This window comes from Chlamydotis macqueenii, chromosome 3 (genome assembly GCF_036417535.1).
Source record: "Chlamydotis macqueenii isolate bChlMac1 chromosome 3, bChlMac1.mat, whole genome shotgun sequence".
Lineage (NCBI taxonomy): Eukaryota > Metazoa > Chordata > Aves > Otidiformes > Otididae > Chlamydotis > Chlamydotis macqueenii.
Window position 1 is genome coordinate 88254058 of NC_141558.1, and position 27084 is coordinate 88281141.

At 42.5% G+C, this 27084-nt stretch overlaps 1 protein-coding gene across 3 annotated transcripts in view; it reads right to left on the reverse strand.

Moving 5' to 3' along the window:
• LTBP1 (latent transforming growth factor beta binding protein 1) overlaps positions 1-24228 on the reverse strand; it is a 200847-nt gene extending 176619 nt beyond the window's left edge. The window contains exons 1-3 of one of the 3 annotated variants that reach the window (XM_086744059.1): positions 23729-24228; positions 23195-23265; positions 7739-8027 (exon numbers count right to left, since the gene is read on the reverse strand). In XM_086744059.1, coding sequence (XP_086600185.1) covers positions 7739-8027; positions 23195-23265; positions 23729-24228 — 860 coding nt within the window. Of the gene's footprint in view, positions 1-7738; positions 8028-23194; positions 23266-23728 lie in introns of those variants that run through there. The other 2 variants (XM_086744063.1, XM_086744060.1) reach the window with 2 other exon arrangements.
• Between the last annotated feature and the right edge of the window lie 2856 nt (positions 24229-27084).

A 27084-nucleotide genomic window follows, 5' to 3' on the forward strand; every position in this document is an offset into this window, starting at 1 on the left:
TTCATAGTTGTTTTGGTATCACAAGCATTTGCTAATAGAGCAACCTTTTTAAAAGTAAGTGTTCTGAATGCCTAGAAAGACTTTCTCCTATATGACAACAGTGTTATGTCAAAATAAATTTTAACAATACAAATACTCCCTCCTAAAACTGAAAACACACTGTCACACTATCCATGGAAAGTTGTGCTCCTTCAGTCACCAGCAAGCCACTAGAAAAAAAGTACAGTTCTTCTCTTTGTTTCCCAGCACCTCCTGAAATAATTCCTTTATGATAAACTGTAAGAGTTTCAATAGTAGTACAAGAAATAAAATCTGGAAAAGTCACATTGGATAGGATATGTCAGTTTGTGACACAGTAATAACATTGAAAACTGCTCATTAAAGCCCTCACTACACATCCCCGTGCAAACGCTGAATGGCCAGGCACACGTTCAACATCTTTGTCGGCAACATGGACAGTGGGATAGAGTGCACCCTCAGGAAGTTTGCCGATGACACCAAGCTGTGTGGTGCCGTCGACACGCTGGAAGGGAGGGATGCCATCCAGAGGGACCTTGACAGGCTGGAGAGGTGGGCCTGTGCCAACCTCCTGAAGTTCAACCAGGCCAAGTGCAAGGTCCTGCACCTGGGTCATGGCAATCCCAGGCACAAATACAGGCTGGGCGGAGAATGGATTGAGAGCAGCCCTGAGGAGAAGGACTTGGGAGTGCTGGTGGACGAGAAGCTCAACGTGAGACGGCAATGCACTCTTGTGGCCCAGAAAGCCAGCCGCATCCTGGGCTGCATCAAGAGAAGCGTGGCCAGCAGGTGGAGGGAGGTGATTCTGCCCCTCTACTCTGCCCTGGTGAGACCCCACCTGGAGTACTGTATCCAGTTCTGGAGCCCCCAACATAAGAAGGACATGGACCAGTTGGAGAAGGTCCAGAGGAGGGCCACAAAGATGATAAGAGGGCTGGAGCACCTCTCTTATGAGGACAGGCTGAGAGAGTTGGGGCTGTTCAGCCTGGAGAAGAGGAGGCTCCAGGGAGACCTTATAGTGGTATTCCAGTACCTCAAGGGGGCCTACAAGAAAGATGGGGAGAGGCTGTTCAGTAGGGCCTGTTGTGACAGGACAAGGGGTAATGGTTTTAAAATAGAGGGAGGCAGATTTAGATTGGATATTAGGAAAAAATTTTTACAAAGCGAGTTGTAGAACACTGGAACAGGTTGCCCAGAGAGGTGGTGGAAGCCCGATCCCTGGAAACATTCAAGCCCAGGCTGGATGAGGCTCTGAGCAACCTGATCTAGTCGGGCATGTCCCTGTCCTTGCAGGGGGGTTGGACTAGATGACCTCTGAAGGTCCCTTCCAACTCTAACCATTCTATGTTTTTTTAAGCTAAGAAAAAAAAAAAATTAAAACCACTATGGTTTGCAATGGTGGGTTACAGTCATCTTTTCAACTAAGCTGAAAGCACCAGTATAGTTTTGGAAGTCATTTACTGTCTTGAAAAGCAGTGCCTTGACAGCATTAAATTGTTATGTCTCTGTTTTGCTGTTATTAACATACCTCAGCATAAACATGTTCCAGTAACACTCACAGAAAATAAATCTATGACAAGCTCATTAAAAAAGTTGAGTTTACCTTGTGGAGTGTGTTCTGTTTGATGGGAGGAAAGGCTACATTGACATTCTCAAAAGAAATGTGCCTTACAGGACAACATGGATAACAGATCTGCGTAAACACTTTTCAAGTCGATTAGGAAGAAATCGGTAACCTGAGGGATAATGGGGTACATTATGATTCCTTTGCAGCAGTTCTCTTGTTAAAAGCATTGTGCAAAGACACCTCAGAATCCACCCTAAATAGCTCACAATGGAAAATTAACCTTCCATTAGCGAACCTGTGACAAGTACACTGTGAGTTCATTACATGTCAGAAGCCTATGCTGAAGGGATACAGTCATCAGCTTAACACTGCAGACAGAGTGCCAGTTTTCTCCCTCTCTAACACAAACCAGTGGGCCCAAGAACTGCTGGAAAAACCTCACTTCTGACCAGTGGAGTTAAATTTTGAAGTCTGAGAAGCAGTATCACCCTGATATTGCAAAGCATATGGTGCTGATAAAAGCTCACAGGATTTAGACATTCTTTTCTTAGAATAAATCAAATAACCGTGGCACTGGGCTCTTGGAGGGCAAAACCTAGTAGCCCATGACGTACAGCCAGAAAATCTGAAATACGGATAACTGGATCTTGGTGGGTGCAAAAACTGCCTGGCTGAATAGGTGGTATTCAGTGATACAAAATCCAACTCGCAGGAGGTGAAGCGGGTAACTATTTGTTTTTCTTAGAGATCAATACTGAGACCAATATTGTTCAACAACTTATTAATGACTCACAGAAGGGGAAAAAAATGCAGTCTCAGCAATTATACAATTCCAATTTGAAGGAGTGGTTCTTATAGTGGAGGCCTGAGGGATTTTGACAGGCTGGAGAAGTGGTCTCATGATGTTCAAAGGCAAACACAAAGTCCCATATCAGAGATACAGCAACTCTCTGATGAAACAGTGCAGGTTTGGTCCTGACGTGGCTGGAAAGCACCCTGCAAGTGCTGATCTGGGCATCCTGGTGGACAAGTTGAACAGGAGTCAGCAGCGTGCCCCCACATGAACAACGCCAATCATATATTGGGCTGCGTTAGCAACAGCACAGCCGAACAGGTCAAGGGAATGTTCTTCCCTCTCTGGCACTTGTGAGACTGCATCTTAAGTGTGTGTCCAGTTACAGTCTCCCCAAATCAAGAAGGATACTGACACAATGGAGCAAGTCCAGCAGAGGGCCACTGAGACGGTCAGGGATTGGGGCACATAGCATATGAGGAGAGACTGAGGGAGGCGAGCTTGTTCAAGTCTAAGAAAAGGCAGCTCAAGGGGATGATAATGCAATCTATAATGGCCTCTTGAGAATATGTAGAGAAGACAGAGCCAAACTTCTTAGAAATGTACAGCAAAAAGACAAAGGACAACAATCAATGTGCAACAATGGAAATTTCAACTACATAAGGAGATTTTTTTTTTCTCCCCTGAAGGTGGTCAAATACTTCAACAGGAGCTCAGAGATATTTGCAATATCTTCAACCTTGCAGCCTTGAAAATGTTCAAAGTGCAACGGCACAAAGCCCTGACCAACCTCTTGTATCAACCCCTTTAAGTAGAGTGTTCGACCAGATTGCCTCTACTTCAACCCAATTTTTTCTATGCTTCTAACACCAACACTACCCCAAAGTCCTTGCTTTCCTTAAAAAAGGTTCCTTTTAAAAAAGTCAAGGTCTTTTTGGACAGCAGTCCAATATTCCATCAAAAGCTTTCCAAAAAGTATTTTTAAGCAGACCTCACAGTTAAGTTCAAGCGCAGGGCTCTTCTAACTAAAAAGTAGTGAAGTTTCACTTGCTCTGTACATCTTTAGTATAAAAATCTATCATAATGGCAATGAAAGTGGATGTCCATCCAGAAGTGGATGTCCTGTCAGAAAAACTCTCACACTAGCTGTTAACCCTCAAAAAACAGTTCTCTAATTTGGTTTTTTTTAGACCCTCACCTGGTCAATCATCACATAAATCAATCTTAAAACTACAATTTCTAAAAAATAAATTCCATACAGTAAAAGACAAAAAAAGAACTAGTATGCAAGATAGGAAATAGCTAAAAGAGCAGTCTTCTATTTTGGAGTAAACCTCAGCCAAGAGTTTGTACAAAGTCAATAATTTTTACAGATTATTTTGCATATATATGTAAATATATAATTTACAATTATAGATTATATAAAGAATATATTCCATTTTCCATTACAACTGTCCTACATTGCTGATTTCAGTAGGGTCACAACAGCATTCCCGATTCTTCTCTCAATTTTTTTTTTTTTCCCTCCAATCTAAATTCACACTAATCTCATATCAATTAGTAAAAATTAGGGAAATACTGGAAAAAATACTACATCTATGAACAGAAGGAAAAAACAGTTTTAAGACACAGGCTGACAGGTTCACTGAAACTAGCAGGTGATACACGTGCCTGTAATAGCATAGGACTAGACACAGTGATCCAGAAATAAAGGTTTGGAGGGGACCTCTTAGGAAACATTTCTGGGTGCATCAGACATACCAGTAAGTCCAAATCTGTCACCTAAATTCTGTGCATCCACCTCTCCTTTTAATGGGCTTTGCTTTGCTCAACGCAAAAACAAACTTTCAAATTTCATCAACAACTGCCCCCAAAAGAGGCTGAAGGAGCAATGCCATGACACTTCAGTGTATTATTGAGCTCCAGCTGATTGATGCTGTACTCCTGGTGACCATTTCCAAAACTGTACTAGAAAGTTACCTTTAAATATATATATATATAAAATTTTCTGCTCCCACAACTGCTAAATGCAGAAAAATCAAGCTGTTGGAGCTCTACTGCTGCCAATAAGCGAGAGAAAAAGATGTGAAAGGGACACCTGGAGTTACTGGAGAGCTGTCACAGGAATTCAGGACCACAAAGCATGTCTGTTATTGAGATCAGAATTCCCAACAGGTTCCAATAAGAAGCAGATTTTTGCTTCTGAAACACCACTTGTTTTCAATTACAACTGTCTACATCTTCTGCTAATGTTATTCTGAGATGAGACCTTGTACCTGATAGCATCCATCTTCAGGCCAGGGCTAAAACAGACTTGGCTAGTGCTAAGTGCCTGTGTTCTAAATCCAGGATATTCCAGGAAATTAATCTCTCTTCAGGATTCCTTCTGTTCAGCACCATATTCTTCAAAAAAGATCTCTAGGAAGAAATAAATGAATTCCCTGCTTCCCTAAATATTATTGCCATCACGATCCCAAGAAAACATGTAAGAACATATCTCAATGACTGAAGTTGGAAAAGTTACATTCATATATAAAACAGAAAAAAAATTACAGAGGATGGCAAAACAGAAGCGCTGTAGAGACAAGTCTCCTCTAGGAGCTTATTTTGATGTTCCAGGTTGGGTTCTGCCCTGACTCTCACCAGGTCCTTGACAGCTCTGCATAGCAGCAGTGTTTAGATCAGCATACCAGTCACACAGACGACAGATTATTCCAGTCCTGCCATACCCTTCCCTATGTTTCTGGGAACGAGAACCGAAAAAAAAAAGTTATTCCAAAATCTCTGGGCAGCCCCACACAACATACAATACCATAAGACATTCAAAGAGGGACTGCAGCAGGAACTAGCCCATTTGCTCTGCACTAATGGTAGAGAATTGACCTCAGAAGGATCTTTCAGCTCTGTAAATTGTCCTAATAGCATACAGCAGAACTACTGCTAGCACTCCTCTTTCAGCAGTTGTATCTAAACGTCCACCTTCTGCTCACTTTATATAACTGCTTTGGTTTGTGAAACAGCCTATTTCCTCTCCACCTCCCACTCCTGTGTCTGGCTCCTGCCAAGGCTGTAGGCTGGCCTTCTCATGACTCCAAAGACTCAGTTTTCCATTTTCCCATTCTGTTATTAAGCTGGCTGAAACAGATTTATCTTCATGTGACCTCAAAGACTAACAGTCCTATCTGCCTGAAAAGGTCTCTTTATACCTAGGAGAAAATCCTTAGGTTGAGAAAGGCTGCATGAACAACAAAGCTCACTTGGGTTAATGCTGTGCATGGAAGCATGCAGAGGCACTCTGTCTGGATTACAATGACCGTTTTTGTTAGACTGAAGTTGCTTCCTCTACATCTGGGATGTTGTCTCATGCTAGCAGGAATAGAGATTTTGGTGAAGCATGACATGCTGTAGGCACCCTCTAGAAACACTTTTGAGCATCATAGCCTGGCAACTGTCATAGTAGCATATGAGAATATCAGTTTATCATATTCGCTTTTCATAGAAGAGGAACTCTTTATCCCTGGACTCTGTTCTTCCAGGAATAATGGAAAATAAATCTTCTCCTGAGTCAGCCACGCGCATTCTAAGCACAGTTTCAGAGTGCTTGGAAGAAGACAGATTTTTTTTTTTTTTTTCAGGCAAAACCAAACTACATTCTTTCCTTTTCTTAAGTATATTTTACTGCCTAATTTGGATGACTGGCCTTTATCACAATAGGAAGAAGAATTCCTTGAGAATGCTTGTGTGTAGAGGGAGGGAGAAAGAAAAAGACACACAGTACACTCTACAGGAATCGGTACTGATAAGACAGGAATGGTCTGGCCTCTTTGTACTGATTTGCTGTACTGTACTTCATGGAGCTAAGCAGAGAAGCCAGGTGCTGAGGATTAGCAGTCCTGCTGGTCTGGATGGGAATGAGCAGAAAAGGCCTGCTGATTTTACTGGTAATTTTCCCTTCATATTCGTCACTTCAGTAACCCTTGCTTCACTGATAGGAATTAAACTAGGCTCAGAGTACTAAAAAGTATTAAAACTGGGTAGCAATTTCTCTTTCAAAACTGTGGATGTATCTGTTCCGAAAGCCCACCCTGCCCCATCTTCTACCTTTCTCAAAGAACATACTGGCTTAGGGTTTAGAACTCCATGGGAACTTAGTTAAGTTCCTCTTCCTATTAAACAAGACAAGACATGTATGAACCCAGTTTTGCTTGTGGCTCCAGAGTTAGATGAACTAGGACAACAGTAAAAGGAATTGGAAGGGTTTAGGAAGAAAGAACTTGATAAAGAGGTTACCAGACAAAAAACATCATTGTCAGTACCCAGTGATCTCTATTCTCAAATGCAGCTTTGGAGAGGGGTGGCAGGATGTCCTTTGTTGTCAGGAGCATATAACTACTCAGGTGCAGACTTCTATAACCAAACACCACCCTTCAGGTTCATTTTTGTAGTTTCAGGCACAGGAAAACACAGTTTATTTTCCAGTCCTGACTGTCTTGCTCTGGAGGCTAGAAGCGAGACGGACTGCACCCTGCTTACAGCTATCCAAAAGCAACAGCTGTTACAGGACAGAAACACTTTTTGTCCCTAACTTCACTTGAAACTGGAAGGACAGTAGTTGCTACAGAGACCTAAAATTGTCCACATTCAACTTGATTGTCACTCTCACATGCCCTTCCTTCCCCCATATCAAATGCAGCCCTGAAACAAGTTAAGGTCAGACACATTAATAAAAACATTACAGCTAGAGTAATTTCAGACTCATTTGAAGTATTTCAACTAATGTAAGTAATATCAAACTCTGGCTAAGTCACTGGCTACCGAGGAGGCAGAGAAAAAAATTATCCAACAGGAAGGTGCATCCTTGCTGCTTATGACAGGCAGATACAATCCTGAACCTCAAACACAAGCAAGAAGTATCCATTGCAGTAGAGCCATATGCATTTATTGTAAAAAAAGAAAATATGATGCAAATAGAAGAAAAGGATAAGAACACAACACAAGCACTAAATCTTACTCTCCTCAGTTATGCCAGGTATTGAAACTCCATGCCAGACTCTGTTCTAGGCTAAACTCAAAAAGTCACTAATGTAAATCCAGAGTAATTCATCTGAAATTAGTACAGCACTGTCATTCTAAGAAAATCAAAGTTGACTGATACTAAGGGATATTCTGTTCAGGTGAGGAGATCTGGCTCCTAAGTAACAGAAGTTTAAAAATCCACTGAAGTCTGACAGTTTAAATAAAAATCTCTGAAAAAAAACAAGCAAAAGTTTTCAAGTATGATTATTTGAAAATACTTGCAAGGAACAACATTTTATAAATCTAACATACCAGACTTCTTTGAAAGCAAATAAAACACTTACTGTGGTTGCATTTGCTGAGGTAACCCAACAGGAGGCTTCTGCTTGATTGTGAATGCCATCTGAGTCATAGGGCCAACCTTCGGTGGGATCTGCACCTTCTGAGAGAAGGTCTGTTGAGCAGCCTGCTGGGGTATGGGCCATGGGGGAACAACAGGGCTCCGGCCTCCAGTGGAAGATGTGTCTTGCATGACTGTATCCTCACATGAATTACCTTTTGTTCCTGGTTTACACACACAAAGCTGAGGTCGCAGGCACATCCCTCCATTTTGGCATGGTGGTGCACAGTTAGCTGAGAAAAAAAACATTTTAAAAAGTACCTGTGAAACAAAGCATAAAGGAAAATGCAAACCCTCCCCACAATAAAAAAATAAAAAAAAAAAAAAGATGTTAATTGTTAATGTTAGTTGGAGTGCGAGAGCGCAACATTGCTAAGCTCCACAAAAGATAGTATACAGCTTGGCATAGCTTTTACTGCTTTCCTACGTAAGACATGCACAATGTTTTAACAACTTTGAAAAGTAAAATGCTAGTGAGCTTAAAAAATAGGAAATGTACAAGTTAAATAAAGAAATATAGCATTCTTTCAAATCTTCCTGTTAGTGGACTTTTATCCTCTCCTTCCTTCCCTGCATCCTCTCTCCTCATACTTTTAACAATCAAACGGCATCGGATGAAACAATATTATGCAGATGATAGAATCTTACTACTGATCTAGGCTTGGATTCATTCTACTATTTAAAATCACAGATCCTCCACAGGTACCTAGAAGGAATCCTTACAGTCACATTATAGATGACCAAAACGATGCAGAGAAGTATGAAGTGATTCAATTCTTCCCTGTCTAAAGCCCAAAAGAAATTCCCTCCAATATCACCATTGTAATAACATAAAGAAGGAGATGCATAAACTGCTGCTACAGAGACACAGCTACACCTAGGGGTTGATTCTTTCAAGAAACAGACAGATGCTTGTGATTATCCTGAACTAGCTTCTATATGGGTTTTTTTTGTACCGCCAGTGAAAAGGGATCAGATTCTTCAACAGACAATTCACATTCAGATACCTGTCTCCAGATAGGATTAATTACACTGTTTGTGTTGCTCTACCCACCGACTACAGAGAGAGTCTGAATAACGAGCCTAGACTCAACACTCAGCTTGTAGACCTAGTTAATGAAGGATCAACTCCATTCTGAATGAGCAAGAAACTTTGAGAAGCAGCAAATCTGCCCCCCCTCAAAACAACAACAAAAAAAAAAAAGAAAAAAGTAAAAGCAGTTGCAGATCACACGTATACATAACACTGCAAAGGTACGTCTAATTTGAGAATTTACTTTGGATGCTCAAACTTATAATGCTATCACATTTAGAGACTGTTAAAAATAATACAAAGATGGCAAAACAAATTAATTCTCTTATCCAGAGGAAACAATTTAACAGTAAAATACAATTCTAACTAATAGCCATCAAAATAATTTCTTCATTAGTCCCATTAGAGATGTCATACAACAAAGCATTTATAAGAAGAATCACTGCTGAGCTACTTTGTGCCCTCAAACCAAGCACACTTTTAATACTGGTACAGATCTTTTAACATAGACAAAATGATATGCCAGATCATAAAGTCTAGAAGTTTTATTAAAATAGGTAAGATCATATTTTAAACTATAACTTGTGATTCTGTATCATATTCAAGTATATCCAATCGCACAATTATTTTATTTTTGTAAAAAAGTCAGTCCACAGCCCTGGTCCAAACAAATTGGAGTAACTGGCACTTCAATCAAGTTTTAATACATGCAGTTATATACAAAAATAAAGAAAACAGACAAGCATATATATTAAAAAAACATTATTAGGATGGGACTTTATTAATTTGGAGGACTAATTTGTCAACTGATAATACCATCTGATATAGATGTATCATGACACCAGAATTGCCCCACAACTTTAACTTGAGCTTTGCATGGAGTTCTTCTCACACACACTTCCCTCTTCCTTTTGTTGTTCAGCAACATAGTTCCTTTTCAATACTACTTAGCTGAGCTAGCTTATTGCATATTACGTATCTCCCTGGCAACAAAAAAGTAATCATTTGCTCACTTATATTTCTGTTTATTTTTGAGACTGTATTTTGTCTTTGACTGCTGGAAGACTAATGGCCACTTTCACTGTAAACTTGAGAAGGAATTTACAACAAGCATATGCTATAATACACAGGCCAGCTCTTTCCTGTGCCTTGCGTTTAAGACCCAGATCTTGCTACAAACAGTAAAAAGTCACTTACATACACAGGACTGAAATTAATTATGTATTTGGAAAATAGATTCAGGAATCTTTAACTCAAATTAAGTTTCATTGGCTTTGGAGAGACTAAGACCAGAACAGTGACCCCATCATCCAGGTCATCTGTAGAAAATGTGCAAACGTCACAGCGAAACAGTTTGGGCACAGCTGGAAGTGCTTTAGAAAGATATCACAAAAAATTCTGTTTAAAAAAAAAAATTGAGATGTTCAAGAGTCCGATTTTTACAACATTAAAAAACCATTCATACCAAACATACATTTCTGAAGATTTACAAACATGCATTTGTGTTAACCTCCAGGCTTCTCAACAAGTTATTTAAAAAAAAAAAAAAACAAAAAAAAAACAAAAAAAAAAACAAAAAACCAAAACCAAAAATCAAACACAGAAGTAAGCTAACAAGACCACCTCGAAAGTCAATAAAACCAAATACCTGCTCTGCTGGGACACTGATGATTGTGTATCTCCTAACTCTTACAAGTGAAATAACAATTTATACACGCACAAAAGACAACCGTGAGAAAACTGCTGGGTTTTTTTTCCTGTAGTTAAGAACCAAAGCCTAAGAAAACTTAAGTTTCCACTTATCAAAGTAAATGCAATAAGGTTACAATGAGTTTAAAACTATCTAGCTGAAAAGAGAACCTGTTTTGAAATGTCATTATTATTTTTACCCAGACTTAAAGATTCTTACTTCACTGACAGTAACATACGCCCTGAAAGTTTCACAGCTTTACACATACATAAAGCACAGGAAGCTCTGCGGGACAAAGTGCATTACTCTAGCTGGCCTTATAACAAAACAAGCATCAGCAGATCCAGCAACTATGTTGCAAAACGCTCAGTTTGTCTCAAATCATATGAACAGTGACACCAGGTTAAAGATCCTTAGGACTTCACAGCAATGCACCCTTTGATTGAAGTTCTTCATTAATGTTGCATAACAGAACATCACAAAATAGGATAAAAGATCACATCTTTAGGAAAGAATTCAAATGAACATTTTAATTGACATAATACAGCAGTTTAGTTTTTAAAATGTTCAAGACAGCTGCAGTGTGCCAAATGTATGACCTAATTATTTCATTTGAAGACAACAATAATGGCACGTTTAACTGAAAACATCATTATTTTCCATAAAGCTAAGCTTCCAAGAACTGGAGTATTAAAACTGAAAAGCGGGCCAATATACTTCTGTTAAAAGCTATAGGCTTGGTCCTATTCAATTTAAGGGGGTCCTGACTGGATATTCAAAATGGAGCTTGGCAAAGATGCAAATACCTTGACTAGGCTTAGTAGGTCGAATCAAAGATCCACTTAGTCCAGTCTCCTCTTTCCATTACGAAGGTGGATGCTTAAGAACAGGTGGAAGGACAGGGTGAGAAGCAGTAAACATTTTTACCACTACAGCCTTCAAGAATCAGAGGCTCAACAACTTCCTGAGCAGGAGTGCTGGTTCTGTGTTTAATAACTCTCAAAAGATTTTCCTGTCAAGAGTTCACCGATAACCTGTTCTTTTCAGCATCCAAAACTTGCTGGGTCAAGGAAGCTGGCCACATTGGAAGGCCAGGCATAGACCACATAACCAACGTCCTCCCGCCCTTTCCAGAAGTGTGGTGAAGGAATATGGGTTTCTTTCGCATTGTTTTTTTGTGTTTTAAGATCATGTTAATTTGTATCTACTAAAAATAAAGCCACACTGACACATTTGCTTTGGAAGTCCCTAAATCACAAAAAGCTGAAAGCATTGTCTGTGGCTGTACCCCAACACATTCATCCTTTTAATGCATCTTTCCCACAATGCAACTACTGCTCGCCACTGTCGCAGACAGAATAGTGGGTTACAGGGATGAATTTCAGGCCTGCCATGGTTGTATTAACAGCATTCCTTCAGAAGAGCAAGTACAGAATAACAACATTACCATTAGGCTTAAACACACTCCTTCCAACACATCTGCCTGCTGGTTTGGGACTGATCTATACATATGTACTTTTCAGTCTGTGTTCCTGTTATTTTGGTTAGAAGGTATATAAATATTTGCAGGAGCAAGATCTAAAATAAAAGGTTTATAACACTTTTAAAATAGGTAACTTTTAAAACTTCTACATATACAAAATGTATTTCTGTTTTAATACATACTAAATTAAGCATAATTATATTAAATCAGTAAGTATAAAATATTGTATATTGAAGACGTTTAGATAAAAATTTCTTTTTCAGACCTTTCAAAAGAATCAAAATACATGCACAACTAACTTCATTTGTCATGAAAATTTTTTTATATAAAATTCCTGATAATGTTTGAATTAAGATTGTTAAGGTCTGATTCCCATGCTAATCACTTTGATTTTACCTTGATTCACAATTATCATCTTCAAACAGTAACATCTCATTTTATAGGTTTATTTCCACGTGCCTCTAGATCATGTGGAGAATTGAAATTCACAAAAATGTACTTTTCAGTAAGAAACTCACAATAAACAAATTTAAATGCTCCAAAAGTTTTCTGTACCCAGGTTTCTAACCTTTTAGCCTCAGCTCCACTTCTAACCTTCTCCTTTGTAGAGCAACTGCTGTTAGTTAGTACTTAAATGTCCACAAATTTTTTTCAGTGTCATTCCTGAATTTCTAATACTTTGATACACGGATTACACTACAACCATGTTGTGAGTTTTGTGTTATTTCTAGCGAGTCCATCCACTAGATCTTTCCTTTTTCTGTTTCCACATAAAAGTTAGCATACCTTTTTTTCTCCCCTACTTTTAACGACATAGTCAAGCATCAGTTTAAGCAGAATGCACTGACTTCCAACAAATTTCATCACTGCGCACACTGGCACAGTAGGTACCAACTTCTCTCACAGGAAGTAAAACCTGTCAGGCAAAATACATGCTAGAGGGCAAATAACAGAAAATACAGTAATTAGAAGCAGGATTATAAGTGTGGGGTTGTTTCAGATTCCAGCATAAAATGGTTGAGAAACCATGCATACATCAAGTTTACAGAACGGGGCGGGGGGGGGGGGGAATCGGACACTGTGACACAAATATATCTGTGCTTAGAGCAGAAATTTCAAATTCCTTTACATGCAACACAGGAACACTGTAAAAGGCATAGCAAATATTGTCCTTCTTATTTCATTAATTCAAGATTTCTATTCCTCAGGCACACAAGGAAACTAAACCAAAGCTCATCTTGGTTGAGTGCACATCCTGAAAAAAAAGTTGTGATACAAAGGCACCTTTAACTCCTGCTGTGTTGAAAGACAGAGTGATGATCCCCCACCGAATCCCAAAGAAAAGCAGTGAAGCACTTTCTCTGGAGAGCAACAAGCTATGGGTTCTGAAAGGAAAGAGGCATATTCCAGTTTCCCTCAGAAAAATCTGAATATGGTGCTGACATCCTGGAGAGGAGTAAAGTTCGTAATAGTTTCCTGCTTTCCGAATTGCCCTACTGTTTTTTACACCACTTACTCTCACACTCTTTTTTCTGGATACTATTTTAAGTCTTTTAAGTCATTGTCAGGACTAAGAATGCAACACTGGAGACTAGAAACCCGAAAGCTAACCAAAAGAAAATTTGGTTATCACCATCTAATGCTTTTCTGGAGATCTAGTTCTCCATGTGAGTATCTTTCTCCAAACGGTTTTCTAAAGTTAAATTTTACCAGAAATACATCCAACAGTTCTACATATTCATTGAGTATGAGGCAGAGAGGAATTTGTGATCAAGGGTGAGACAACCATGACAACAAAGACCATTCTATAAAAAAAAAAAAAGTTGAAATTACTTAAATAATCAGAAGAAATGGCATTAACTGCAGAAAACTTGTATGACCTCTACACTACTAATGGAGGAAGTATTACAACCATCTGTGTCTTCCTACACAGGAACTTTGTTTTTATCGTAACAATATGGTCTTAAGGAATTCTTTCCCTAAATATACTTCGAATAAAAGCATCTGTCACTGTTGAAATTCTTCACTGGTCCACTTCAAAACATCTGATGCATTCCCACACTGGCATGGATGGCTACACAAACATGACCTCCGAGAAAGGAGGGAAACAAAAAACAATGCTTTTGGCATACATATTTCTTTAAAACAAACAAAGAAAAAAAAAATCACAGAGTTTCTCTCCTAACCTAATGACAACTTAACATACTTTATTGTGATTACTTTCTACGTATCTTTATAGCATTATCTCTAAATGCTAAGATTTATCATAATTTAAATAGCAGCTATACTCAAATACTTCAAAAACCTAACTTCAGCAAAAGGATGCATTATTTTATCAGTCATAAGAATATAACATGCTGTTGATACTTGGCATTTTCATTCATGTTGTGTTTACTGAAGTTTATATAGCATAAATACTTGAGTTAGCCCATACAATCTGAGAGACATCTTAAAGTATTTAATTATATGAGATCATAGTTATACATATTTTGACAGTACAAACATTTCACATGCTATAGATCCTTCTAGCATTTCAATATCAACAACAACAAAAAAATCATTCACTACAGAATGGACTAAGTCAAGGAAACCAGCAGATTCACATGTTACACGCTGTTCTTGCTTGCTGGAGTGGTTAACACTCCGGTCTGCAATCCTTTTAATTCTCTTAACCTTTCTCATGACAGTGCTTACTCATTTTGTTACAAAATACTTTGTAAGAATTACACAGTAAACTGAACAAACTAAAAGAAACTCAATAAAGTGACAATTGAAAATTTTTAACTGGATACAGGAGTATCCAGTACTGGAGTGTTACAGAAAAGAAATACCAGAGAAAAGACTATTAATCATAACAGAATAATTAAAATGCTAAGAACAATAAAGTTTTTCCTAAATCCAACCAACTCTGAATAAGAGTTCACCACTTAGTTGAGCTTCTCTGAAAATCCAGGCCTAAACTGCCATCTAGAGATAATTAAAAAACTTATTTGAATTATGAAAAAAAGCAAGTCTTGCCATAGAACACAAAGCAAACCCCCTTTAACAGGAAGCAGCTCTCCAAAACTCTAGGTTTATGTAGGGATTACTATCTGCATTTCATAAAAAATAACATGGCTGAGCAGAACCATTTTTAGCTCTAAATTTAAATGAACATCTTGACTTGCTAACATGTAAAAATCCTTGTTCCCCTTCTGTGTTGTCCTGGTTTCGGCTAAACCACCACATGTGTGCAGTCAGAAATGCAGAGGTGCTAAAGCTTTGCTTTCTTTCTGAAGTCAATGGAGAGGATCTGTTTTCTAGGAATAAATTAGGCTACGCAAGCCAAGTACTGGGGCTTTTAAAGGCAGAAAAAAAAGCCCTAAAGCAGAAACCTCAAACCCAACTCAGTATCAGTCCACGTTACTTACAGAACACAGACTCACTTGACAACCTGAACCACCCACGATCTGCTAACACCCAGTACAGCAGTATTTGCACACGGAGCCAGCTGAGGGAGGTGTGTGTCCCTCTCCATCCACCCTCCACTAACCTCATAGCTCCCAGGCAATCCAAGCTTGCTTTAAGGCAGGATCAGTCCGCATAAGCAGCCCTTCAAGTTGGAGGCTGCAAAGGAGAGTATCATTAGAGGTGCTGCACCCAACTTCTTCTCAAAGCCTCGCAGGCTGCAGAACCCCACTCCTCACTACATCCTCACTTTCCCAAATGCCAGGAGGCTCGCTGATCCCATACGCACAGCCACTTTGCCCAGCTCTCTCACTTTGCTGAAGAGGTAGGAGCAGGGAGCACGCCCCACTTCCAGCTCCTCCCTTCTCCATGTTCAGGAAGGGCAGCCATACAGAAGGAAGGTGTAAGACTTGTAAGAGTAGTATTGTAAGTATCAAAGTATCACTTCAGTGTCAATGCGTCATTTTGTTGCTGCACATGTGCAGAACCAGGAGAATACTGCGCAATCGCTGGATGAACCACCACTGCCCCAGCACCTACACAGCTTTCTACACCACTTCCAAGCGTGAAAACAAATAGCAAATAAATCTGAAACTGAAAAAAAAAAAAAAGAAAAAAAATCCCAGTTTTCTGGGTTCCTTCTGAGGAAGGAAGTGTTCAGGACTTTTCGTCCACTGTAGATTTACCACACCTTTACTACACGTCCTCCTTCTTTTGTTGACACTAACTGCTGCTGAGTTCACTATGAGCTGAATGCGTTCACTATCAATCTGTCATCTGCTTCAGGACAGAGCACAACATCTTGAGAAGTTTCTTTTAAGGTTCTTTTTCTTGTTCTGTTTTAAATCTATATACACATGTAGTATTTGTATGAAACAGAGACTATGTATCATTATAACCTTACTTGTTTCCAGTAAAGTCCCTAATGTCTCACAAAGAAAAGGCTGGGTAGGTTTCCCTTCATACTAATTGTGGACTTAGGTTTCCACACCAAAAAGTGGCAGCAGCACACGGCATGGTCACGACTGTGCAGCAAGGAGCAGCAAACAGCTCCCCATCTTCTCACAGCTCTTACTGCCTCCTCTCACAGGCGAGGGGCTGGCCACCATCGACGGACACCGTGCTCAAAGTCTGCGTTACTGCTTCAGCTTGAGTCAGTATTCTCTCTTGAAGACTATCTTATCAATCACACTCACCAAGCCTTGGTTCGTGTCATGGGGCCATCTTAAGGCACATGCACTGTATTCTTAGATGCAGAGAAAAAAAAAATTAAAAATAATAAGCTAAACCCAAAACATGAACACTCCAAGAATGCACCTAACATATTTCAGCCTTATATTGGCATTCATTCCATGAGACCAGACTACACCTAGTCCAAAATAAAACACTAAGCCCTGAAACACGCATACCACAGGCCTCAGGTCATCAAAACCAAAGGCTTTAGTCTATAGGTCTGCTCCCGTTAGTCCACGCTGCTTGCTAATATAGACAAAGCCAGGGCTTAGAAAAATCTGGATCATCTTTTTCTCCCCACTTCCTAAAGACAGTAAGCAAACAATAAAGCAGAGTAAAACTAACACTAAGGGCTAACAGGAGCTTTCCCGCTACAAAAGCCAATCTATTCCTTGTGTACGAGATTCAAAAGTTTTATTTACATATTACAGTAGCAAGCACAGCAGAGGCAAAGCCAAGCTACTCAAGTAATGGCTAGCAGTTTTACAATTTTGAAGTGTTTAAAAACAACATCAAAGAACAGATTAAAAAGGACTAATGTATAGGTCAGTTACATGAGGTCAAAGTAGTTACGTCTCTTTAAAACTGAGACATTTAATTTTGATTTAGACATAATTTGAAGGAGATTGATATTGCTTTTACTCAGATGATGGTCTTAGAATGAGAAGAAATAGTATTGGGGGAGAGTATGTTATAGTTAGGCTTTGTATATACAATGTAAATAAACAGAACTTGGTAAAACTCAAAGCCACAAAATTGATTAAGCACAAGCTTCAGGAACCATTTATGACTAGAAAACCTCCATGAAGCACAGCTGCAAACACTTGAGTTACTCAGTTCCAGTGATCAGAAGTACAGATACCACCATTTCTAACAGCCTACCTAAAGAAAGAAAAACAGTAGATTCTGAGCAACCAATATTAAGATAACCTGCTCTAGTTGAAGATGTCCCTGGTCCTTGCATGGAAGTTGGACTAGATGACCTGTAAAGGTCCCTTCCTATCCAAACTATTCTACGATATTTAGTGGTACAGTTTTACATCTAAACAGGGGGACCCATGTATGCTTTGAAGTTTCCAGGTCTGCATCCTAACTCTGTAACAGGAAAAGACCTAAGCATGCAACCGTTCCTTCATCTTCCCCAAGAAAATTCAGGAGCACAAGTTAAAAGCAACCTAGGGCATGCTCCATCCAGGTCTTGGACAACTAGGGGGTCTAGAACTACTAGTCACATTGTAAAGTGCTCTTGTCCTCAAAGAGACACAAAGCTGCAGCATGCTAACTCAGCAAAGCGAGAAGTACAGTTCTGGAGATTTAGGGATCAGATGGCTTAAACTGAACAGCAATACACAAGCAGAGGCCACACAGATTAAGGAACTGAATAAGGGGGATCCTTCCTCTGGGCAAGTATTAGCACAACTTTCTAGTGTCCTCCTTCTCCTGCAGGAACACTTTACCGTTGTATATTTTCTTATTCTGAAAAATAAATTAAGCCTTGTTTATCTATAGTGCATTAATTTAATGTTGAGTCAGGAAGTCTTTTGAAAGATAACAGAAATAGCAAGACAATCTTCTAATATAAAAAAATACAACAGTGTCTTATTTTCTGATGGCCTTTCCAAGGTGTCTGGGCACACGACAGACAGAAAAAAACTTCATGACCAAACTCAAAGAATCCAGTCCAGTTCCAACTCCAAAATCCTCACCTTATGCCCATGCATGGAATACATGCACATATACAACACCTTCAGCTAACAAAGACAAGATTCTTTTTCTCTTAATTGACAATAATGGTGTATATGGGTACTGCATCTACACAGACAGTAATTCCTCTCCCTATAGGAAATGTACTCTAAACATAATCCTGCAAAATCCACTTCCTCACTGTTTGCCCTATGAGCCTTTCTTACACCTCTGCAACAAGGAGTTCATGTTTCAGTATTCCATTAACAGCCAACCCTCCCCTTCCCACTAGCATTAGTTAATTCTCATTGTTATCATAGAATCGTTAGGATTGGAAGGGACCTTTAAAGATCATCTAGTCCAACACCCCTGCAAGGAGCAGGGACATCTCCAACCAGATCAGGTTGCTCAGAGCCTCATCCAGCCTGGCCTTGAACGTTTCCAGGGATGAGGCATCCACCACTTCTCTGAGCAACCTGTGCCAGTGTTCCACCACCCTCATTGTAAAAAAATTTCTTCCTTATATCCACTCTGAATCTACCTCCTTCTATTTTAAAACCATTACCCCTCATCCTATCACAATAGGCCCTGCTGAAGAGTTTCTCCCCATCTTTCCTGTAGGCCCCCTTGAGGTACTAGAAGGCTGCTATAAGGTCTCCCTGGAACCTCCTCTTCTCCAGGCTGAACAGCCCCAGCTCTCTCAGCCTGTCCTCACAGGAGAGGTGCTCCAGACCTCTGATCATCTTCGTGGCCCTCCTCCAGACCTGCTCCAACAGGTCCACATCCTTCTTACGTTGGGGGCGCCAGAGCTGGATGCAGTACTCCAGGTGAGGTCTCACAAGAGCAGAGGGGGAGAATCACATCCCTCGACCTGCTGGCCACGCTTCTTTTGATGCTATGTTAGTGAAAGTTAGAATTCCTCCAGGCAATGTTGTTTTTCAAACCATCCATTTTACACTGAGAACACTAACAAACAACTGCTATTAATACTCCAAACAAAACATATTATTATACATTTCAGAAGGGGTCTACTATTACAGTAAGGTGGTTCTTTTAATTTTTTCAAATATCAGATCCTGCATATATCAGGTAACTTCTTTCTTGACTTCCCAACATGAAAAACAACTCCTTATAATCATTAAGAAAAACCAAAACCAGACCAAACAAAGGAGCATATTTTGTAGGAAGTAGTATTAACTAATAGAAATTTAGTAGCAAGTAACAAAGTAGAAGACAACAAGTTTCAGTAGGATAAACATGCAGATGAGAGGCAGGAACTCCTAATTTCCAGCTTAGGCCTTCCAGACAGTTGTTACAACTTGTCCAAGGCCACATTTAACCTCTGGCTCAATTTCCATAAATGAAATAAATAATAAAAATCCCACACTCTAGGTTTTACTTGCCTTACAGCTATGTTTTAGAGCTAATTAATGTTTGTATAATGCCCTGGTTAAGCAACAAGTACTAACAAAACATGATGTTTCCAGCCTTGGTGGTATCTTCTCATTGCACTTACACAGATTATAACCTGTGATAACCATGACTGGAAGACAATCTTTGTCGTAAACCCTTTCACGTGCTTATAACTTTCCAAGGTGTTTATTGCTGTGGTTGAATTTTTCCCACCTTTGTTTTTACCCAAAGGTGGATGTTCCGAACGCTTCAAAAAGGCCAGTTTTGATTGTTAGACATCATTCTCCCAACTTAAAGTAATTCTGAATACTTTTAATACTAAGCTTTATTATTTCATCTTCTTAATTAGAATGATGCTTCACAAGCAAAGCCACACTAAGTTTGAAACAGAAGTTCTTAAGATAAACCTTTACAATGCACAGAGGGAGCGAAAAACCTATATACCCAAAATTGGATATTGCAGGCACTCTCATACAGGTAGTTCACAGGAAAACAGAAGCTCACCTTCTGAGGCCAAACTGTCAGGCTTCCAGCATGAATACTGTGAACACAACAGGCAGTTCAGCTTCAAACTAAAATTTAGAAAAAGGACTTGAAAAGTCCACTTGCCTCCTCCATACAGATGCTGCCCTCCGACCTGCACAGAAACATTTCAAGCGCCCCCTGTTGCTGCTACAGAGGGAAATGTGAGGCAGCTGCCACTGCTCCCAGCCAGACTGCCACCTGCCTGGGATAAAGTCACCCATCCCACCCATCCCCAGTGTCAGCCATAGCCCCATGTGTGAGCAAGTACGGCTAGCAAACACCACCGTGCAAGACGAAGGTATGGGGAAGATTAACGTCACCTGGGCTGCAAGACCGTACCTCTTCCCTTCAACCTCTCTTCCTGTGGGTTACAGGCAGGCTTATTCACACAGGTGCAGCAGAGCAGAAACACATGCTGCTTGTTCCAGCCTGGGATTACACCTGAGCTAACAAGCCTTGCCGATCAGAGCTGCCTCTCAGCACTGTGGTTCTGGAAGCACAATGCAGAAAAGTGGAAGCTGGCTCCGGAAAGAGCCAGTATGTGTCTGGGGTTTATTAGCTCAGGCTTTGCACCACACAAAAGAATATAAGCTGACCCTAGAGACCAAATAGCTTATTAAAGTGATACTGAGCCCAGGCTAATAAACCCTGGCAGATCCAAAGTGACTCTGCATGAACTCAGCTCAGGTGTGCCTGCATCTGTGGCACAACTAATCCACAACTGCAATAATTCACTCAAACACAAGAGAGACCTCTGCCTGAATTTAAAAATCACTTATTTTTACAGGAAACAAAGGGGTTAACTTCTGTCCAGTTGTAGAGTTTCTGTTCTTCTGAAAGGAGGTTCAAGAAAAGGAGGTATCTGGCTTTCATGACTGTGAGACTGATCTTCCACAGTTAAATTGAGTCAATGCTATCTCATGGTTTGCCTAAGTTACAAAACAGAAAACTTCAGTACATTTAGTGTTTCCCTTGGCTTGCCAAGAGAGGGGTAAAAGTGAGAAGATCCAAGCCAAGTGTATTACACCACTGCTAGGAGGTATCAGAGTAGCATCAGAGCAGGCAGCAAAAATATTTAATGTGAAGGAGAGCCCAGTATCAGAGACACAAAATGAGAAAGAAAGGTCAAAGAAAATCTCCCCCACCTTTGTTTTAACTCTTTCTCTGCTAGTCTGCTTTAACTCTAATGAATTAGAGTTAAATAATTACACGAATAATTATATGAATGAACCAAGTAATTAATGGATTTAAGAGATTCTACTCAGCTATCCCATAAAAATCTAATTGCCTGACTTAGCTATTATTGAATACCCTAAATATAGAAAGGGAAAAAATAAAAGAGAAAATACAAAAAAGAGATAACAGTTTAATAATAATAGGAGAAGTCAAAAAGACAAAACTTAAAAGACAGAAAACAAAGAAAACTACTTAACTTATAAACAAAAGTGTAGAAGTCTGGATTGAAGTTACCTGGAAATACAAGTTACTAGAAGACAGGGAAAGAGCCACAAAAAGGAAAAATGAGTTTTGTTCAAAATAGTGAAAGTTGGTTGACAATAGCATTGCAGTTGAAATACTTTTTTTTTTTTACCTCAATCTTCTGCAATTACATAGATTTTTTTCACTTTGACTAGTCTTTCAGCTAAGGTAGCTAATTAAGCTAATAGAGCTAATTAAGCTCTACAATTAGCCTCAAAACACCACTATAAGCTGAAGGAAATAATTCTAGTACTTGAGACATAGGTTAATCACCTTTTCTGCTTAACACAACACAGCAGCATGTATTTTGAGCTGAAAATCATAATTTAGAAGACTATCTTAAATGGATGTCTAAGTCTGGGAAATTGTGAAGTTTTTATGTCTTGAACAACCTACTGTAATAAAGTCTTTGCTTCTTAGCAACAGCTCTGTGCAGGTCAGAGGTACTTGACCTTACTGAGGATTACAAATGTGACTGCTCCCTATTGTGAAAAATCCCACACAGGGACAAAAGCCACAAACACAGTTTGCATCTTGCAACCTTTGTTTACACCAACTCTCTCGGGGACAGAAGTCTGTCCTGCTGAACTAAAGTTACATTCCAAGATCTGCCCAATCTCATTGATACCTAAAGGGGTTTCCTGAAGAGATGCGTCATTCCAGTCTTCCGTGATCTCATGGAAACATCACTCCAGTTTAGCCATTTGCAGTCATCCTGAATCCTACCTAAATTAGCAGAGATTCTTCCTCTTTCACATTAGAAAGGACAACCTGAGTATAACAGTATTGACTCAATCGTATTTTGTGTTTCTCAACAGACCAGTAAAGGTACATCCCTCTACTGGAGCTTCTCCAAACCCACCTCTGTCGCCTTGTTCAACACTTCAAAGATTCCATGCCCTAAGCACAGGATCATCATGCAGGACAGCGTGGGTAGATGACAATTCCTTGCTCCCCTACTCTGGCAGATTCTTTACCCTATTAAGCCCCCCTGTTCAAAACACTCCTAATACCCAAGCGTCAATGGGGTTGGGGATCCACAAAAAGTAACCGCCACAAAGCTCTCTCTCCAAAAATGCCATTATCTATGCTGAGAGTAAGTGTAAGAGGCACCCGCTGCTCATCCTTTATCAAAGGTGAAGGTTAGCAAGGAAGGATTTAGGGATGAAAAGCAAAGCGTTACAACTGCCACACACCACGACGCCGTGGGAGAAGGGCCTGAGCACGCACACGCTGGTGAACCACGACAGTGTGATGCAAGTGGGATCCGTAGCTCAGCCTGTGCCTCTTCACCCACAGCCGATGTCAGCATCCACCACCACGCCAGGTGCTAGTGCGGTCCCCACAGATCCCCCCGCTACTGACTGCAGGCGCACGCCCCTATCCTCCCTCCCCGACCCACACGGCTACTCACGTTTGATGCACCTCTGGGACCCCGTGGCCTTGCTCCAGCCGTGGCAGCACTGCCCCCCGCAGACGTTGACCCTGCGGGAACAGCAAAAGAGGGACAAGGGTCCAGCGAGGCTCCTCCCGGGCGCCGCGGCCGGACCCGCTCCCCATCCCCAGCCGGGCCGCGGGGCGGGCGCTGGGCCGCCGAGAGAAAAGGCGGGAAGAATTAAACCTCCGGAGAGGAAACTCCTCGCCCGGCGCCGGCTCCGACTGGAAAGGCAGCGGGCCGGGGTCCGACGGGCACCCCGAGCACGGCTTTCGGGGACGCAAACGACAAAGGCGGGGGCCGGTGCCGCACGGCGGGAGGCTGCGGGGCTCCTTGCACACTCGACGCCTCAGCCCGGCCGCAGCTCCTGGAGGGGGGGAGCTGGCCCCGCGCCCGGCCTCAGGTGCCGCGGGGAGGCGGCAAAGAAACGGGGAGGGGCGGGGGGGTTGCAGCCACCCGGGCCCCGGCGGCGGGCAGGTAACGCGGGGCAGGGCTGGCCGGAGGGCGCCTTACCCCGGCAGCGGCGGCAGCTGGTGCTTCTGGCGGAGGGGCAGGCCGGCGCTGCTGCTGCTGCTGTTGCCGTGGGGTCCCGCCGGCGGTGGCTTGGGCCGCGGGCCGAAGCGGGCCGGCTTGGCGAAGGAAGCGGCGTGAGCGGCGGAGTTCGGATGGACCTGCCCGCCGGGGCCCAAGCGGAGCTGGACCCCCGCGCCGGCCGGCTTGCTCATCCGCCGGGTCCGCTCCAGGGTGCTGCCGCCGCCGCTGTAGCGCGTGTTCAGCTGGACGTTAAACGTGCCCGGCGGCGGCTGCTGCTGCTGCTGCCGCTGCTGCCGCTGCTCCCCCCCGAGGAGGATCGGGCGCTGATGCCGGCTGCCGGAGGAGCCCGCCCGGCCGGGCTGCAGGACGTACGTGATCCTCCTCAGCCTGCCCTTTTCGGAGGCTGCCAGCGCTGGTGACAAAAGTGCAGAGGCAGCGAGGAGGAAGAGGAGAAGGAAGCCCCATCTGTTCCGAGCCATTTCCACAGCAGGAGCCCCTGCAGCCGGCGAACTTCGCGGACCCCCGGTGCGAGGGTTTCCTCTCCTCCACAGGACGCGTGTGTGCGCCCGCTCCCTGCGCCCCGGCTGCGGATCCCTCCTCCGCTCGCTGCCCCCCAACCTGCTCGGGGGGGGGGGGGGGGGGGGGGCCGGGGGGTGGCGGCGAAGGAGAAAAAGGGGAGAAAAAAAAAGCCTCAGGTTCCCCCCACCCGCCCCCCAAACTGTTGGGAAAGCTCAGCAAACACGTCGCCCGGCGGAGCAGGAAAACATCGTTGGAAGAAAGGAAGCGGCGAGTGCGAGCCGAGCTGCGAGCCGGAGCGGGAAGGGAGGAGGAGCGGCAGCAGCAGGGGAAGGGTGTTTGCTGGAGGGGGGTGGTCGCAATGGAGAGCAGATGTTTCGGTTGCCGGAGCTGCCAGGGGTCTGCGGGCGTGTGTAAGACACGGTCCTTACGCCAGTCTGGGCTGAAAAAAAAAAAAAACCCACCCTCGCACACCCACCCTCTTTTTAAGAGTTTCTCCGCGACTGAGTGAGTGTGGGAGGGGAGGGGGCGGGGGGGGGGTGCCCCGGTGCCGGCCCCGCGCAGCCAATCTGGGGCCGCGTGACGTCAGGCGGCGCTCCCGGGGCGCGGGGGGCCGGGGCCGGGGGTCCCGGCGCCGAGCTGGGTGACCGGTGCTTGCCGCAGCCCCCTGCGCCCCTAAGCCAACCCCGAAAATAGATGTTTGAAGTGAGGGGCGCTGAGCTGCCGTGCTGCCGGTGGCACAGGCAACGCCGCTGTCCCCGGCGGTACCGGTGCTTTTTGCGACAGCGGAGCGTTTCTTCTGTTTTACTCGGGGGGGCGGCGGGCTGAAGAATGCAAGGGTCGTACTCTGCCCGCCGCCTGCGCGACAGATGAAGGGTCCGGCTGGGTAGGGCAGGGATGTCAGATGGAGGCAAGGCTTTCAACCCCCAAAAGCTTTATGTAGGCGCCTCACTTGGTCGGTGGGAACTCAGTGAAAGCGCCCACACGCGTTAACAAAGGTGAGCGCATTCCTCGGTCTCTGCCTGGTGAGAGCGTTGGGTAGGAGATGGCTCTCAGCAGAAATCCTAGCAGGATTAGGAGGGACCATATTCTTCCTTGTTTTTTTTAAAACAGTATGTATTTCTAAAGAACACAATGCAAACCGCAGTTGTACACCTGGAATTAATAGATGAGTATTTTTCTCCAGTGTATGTTAACCGATGTTACCCTTTAGCATTGTAAATAAAGAAAAAAAATCAGAAAGCTCACAAAATACCCTGAAGCTTACATCTTTTAAAATACTCAGAAGCTGAGGTGTCCGAGTTCTTTCCAATAAACTTTGCGGTGAATCAAACAGTTTGCAAATCCAATAGCCTGGAATCCAGGTCCTCCTCCCTGGGTTCTCCTCTGCTTTTTCTCCAGAGCTTTAAGGACACTGACCCTGGTTCCAAAATGATGAGATTTTGCTCCAAAGTGCTCTCAGCGCAGCTATGCAGCCAGGATGGGGAGCAGGAGGGTTTTGCATTGACAGGATTCCAGGCAAGAGCCAGTGTTAGGAGCGCAACAGTCCCTTCCTCCTTAGTTCTCATCTATTTAAAACTGCTCAAAAATAAATAGATGTTTTAAATAGATGAGAGTTTGGAGCTTTCTATAGTCACAGAGTAAGGGAGCCACATCGGCATTAAAGACTTCTGCTCCTGTGCCTCCAGGGCTCTGAACTGAAAGCCACTGCCTGAAAAGAAAATGCCACTAGCACCACGGGCTTGTAAATCCACCGTGGGTTAAACCAGAATGAAACTCTGTGGTCGTTCACAAAAAAAAAACCCTGAGATAAAAGCCTGAAAGTAGCTCCAGCTTGAAGATAACTAAGAAGTTAACTGTGAGACCACTGCCTGCTCTCTCAGAAAGCGTACACATCTGTTGTTTTTTTTAACTTGGAAGACATTCTCAGCAACTGAACTGTTCAGTCTTCCGAACGCTAATTACTGTCAATCCTGAGTATGCTAAATGTTTTTACAGTGTTTAGAGAACAAAAAACACCTCGAAAACAGAGAGGTGGGGCGAGGACTGAGTAAGTAGAGAGAAACTGATGTGGTACTTGGGATTGTTGCTCTGCACAAGGCCGCTGTCCTTCAGAAGTTTTCCAGAATGAGATCACAACTACGTGTGTGGCTGGGTTTGTTGAACAGAGGGCAAAAACTGCATCATTCCACAGCAGAAGCCAGTTGCTTTTAAGAAATGTGGGGTTTAAGTCATGTCAAGCAGGGGGCAAATGTGGTGTATGACTGGCTACTGTAGAGCAAATGGTAAGGGACCTGAAGGGAAATATATCCACAAAGGGTGGATGCCTTGAATAAAATGATCTAGGCTCAAAAACATTCTTGAAAAAAAATGCTAAGTATTAGCTGAAATTAATTGGTTGAGGTCAAGCACTCCTCACAAATTTACATGGCACATGGCAGATCTGACTTCCAGTGTTCTCTTTTTTCCTCTAGCAAGGAAATGTACACTTATCTTTTCTGTTTGTCTGGTTTTGGTGACTGTTTTTTTTTTACACCCACCCACCCCCCACTGGATGGTCTTGGGTGTTAGGGACCTAGTTTGGCTGCAATAATACATTGGGTTGGCTGTAGAAGTTTTAACAATTAAGAGAGAACTTCAGTGAACTGCCACTGCAGTCTAAAGCTCAGCTCAAAATTTCTTCAGATGTAGAGTCCCTGCTTCCCCAAAGGACAAAAAGCGCATCTGTCCAGCACCAAACAGCTAGATGCTGGCCTTTCAAAAACAAGCCAAGTGGTTACTAAAGCTCCTGAGGATCCTCTAGTCAATGGTATCACTGC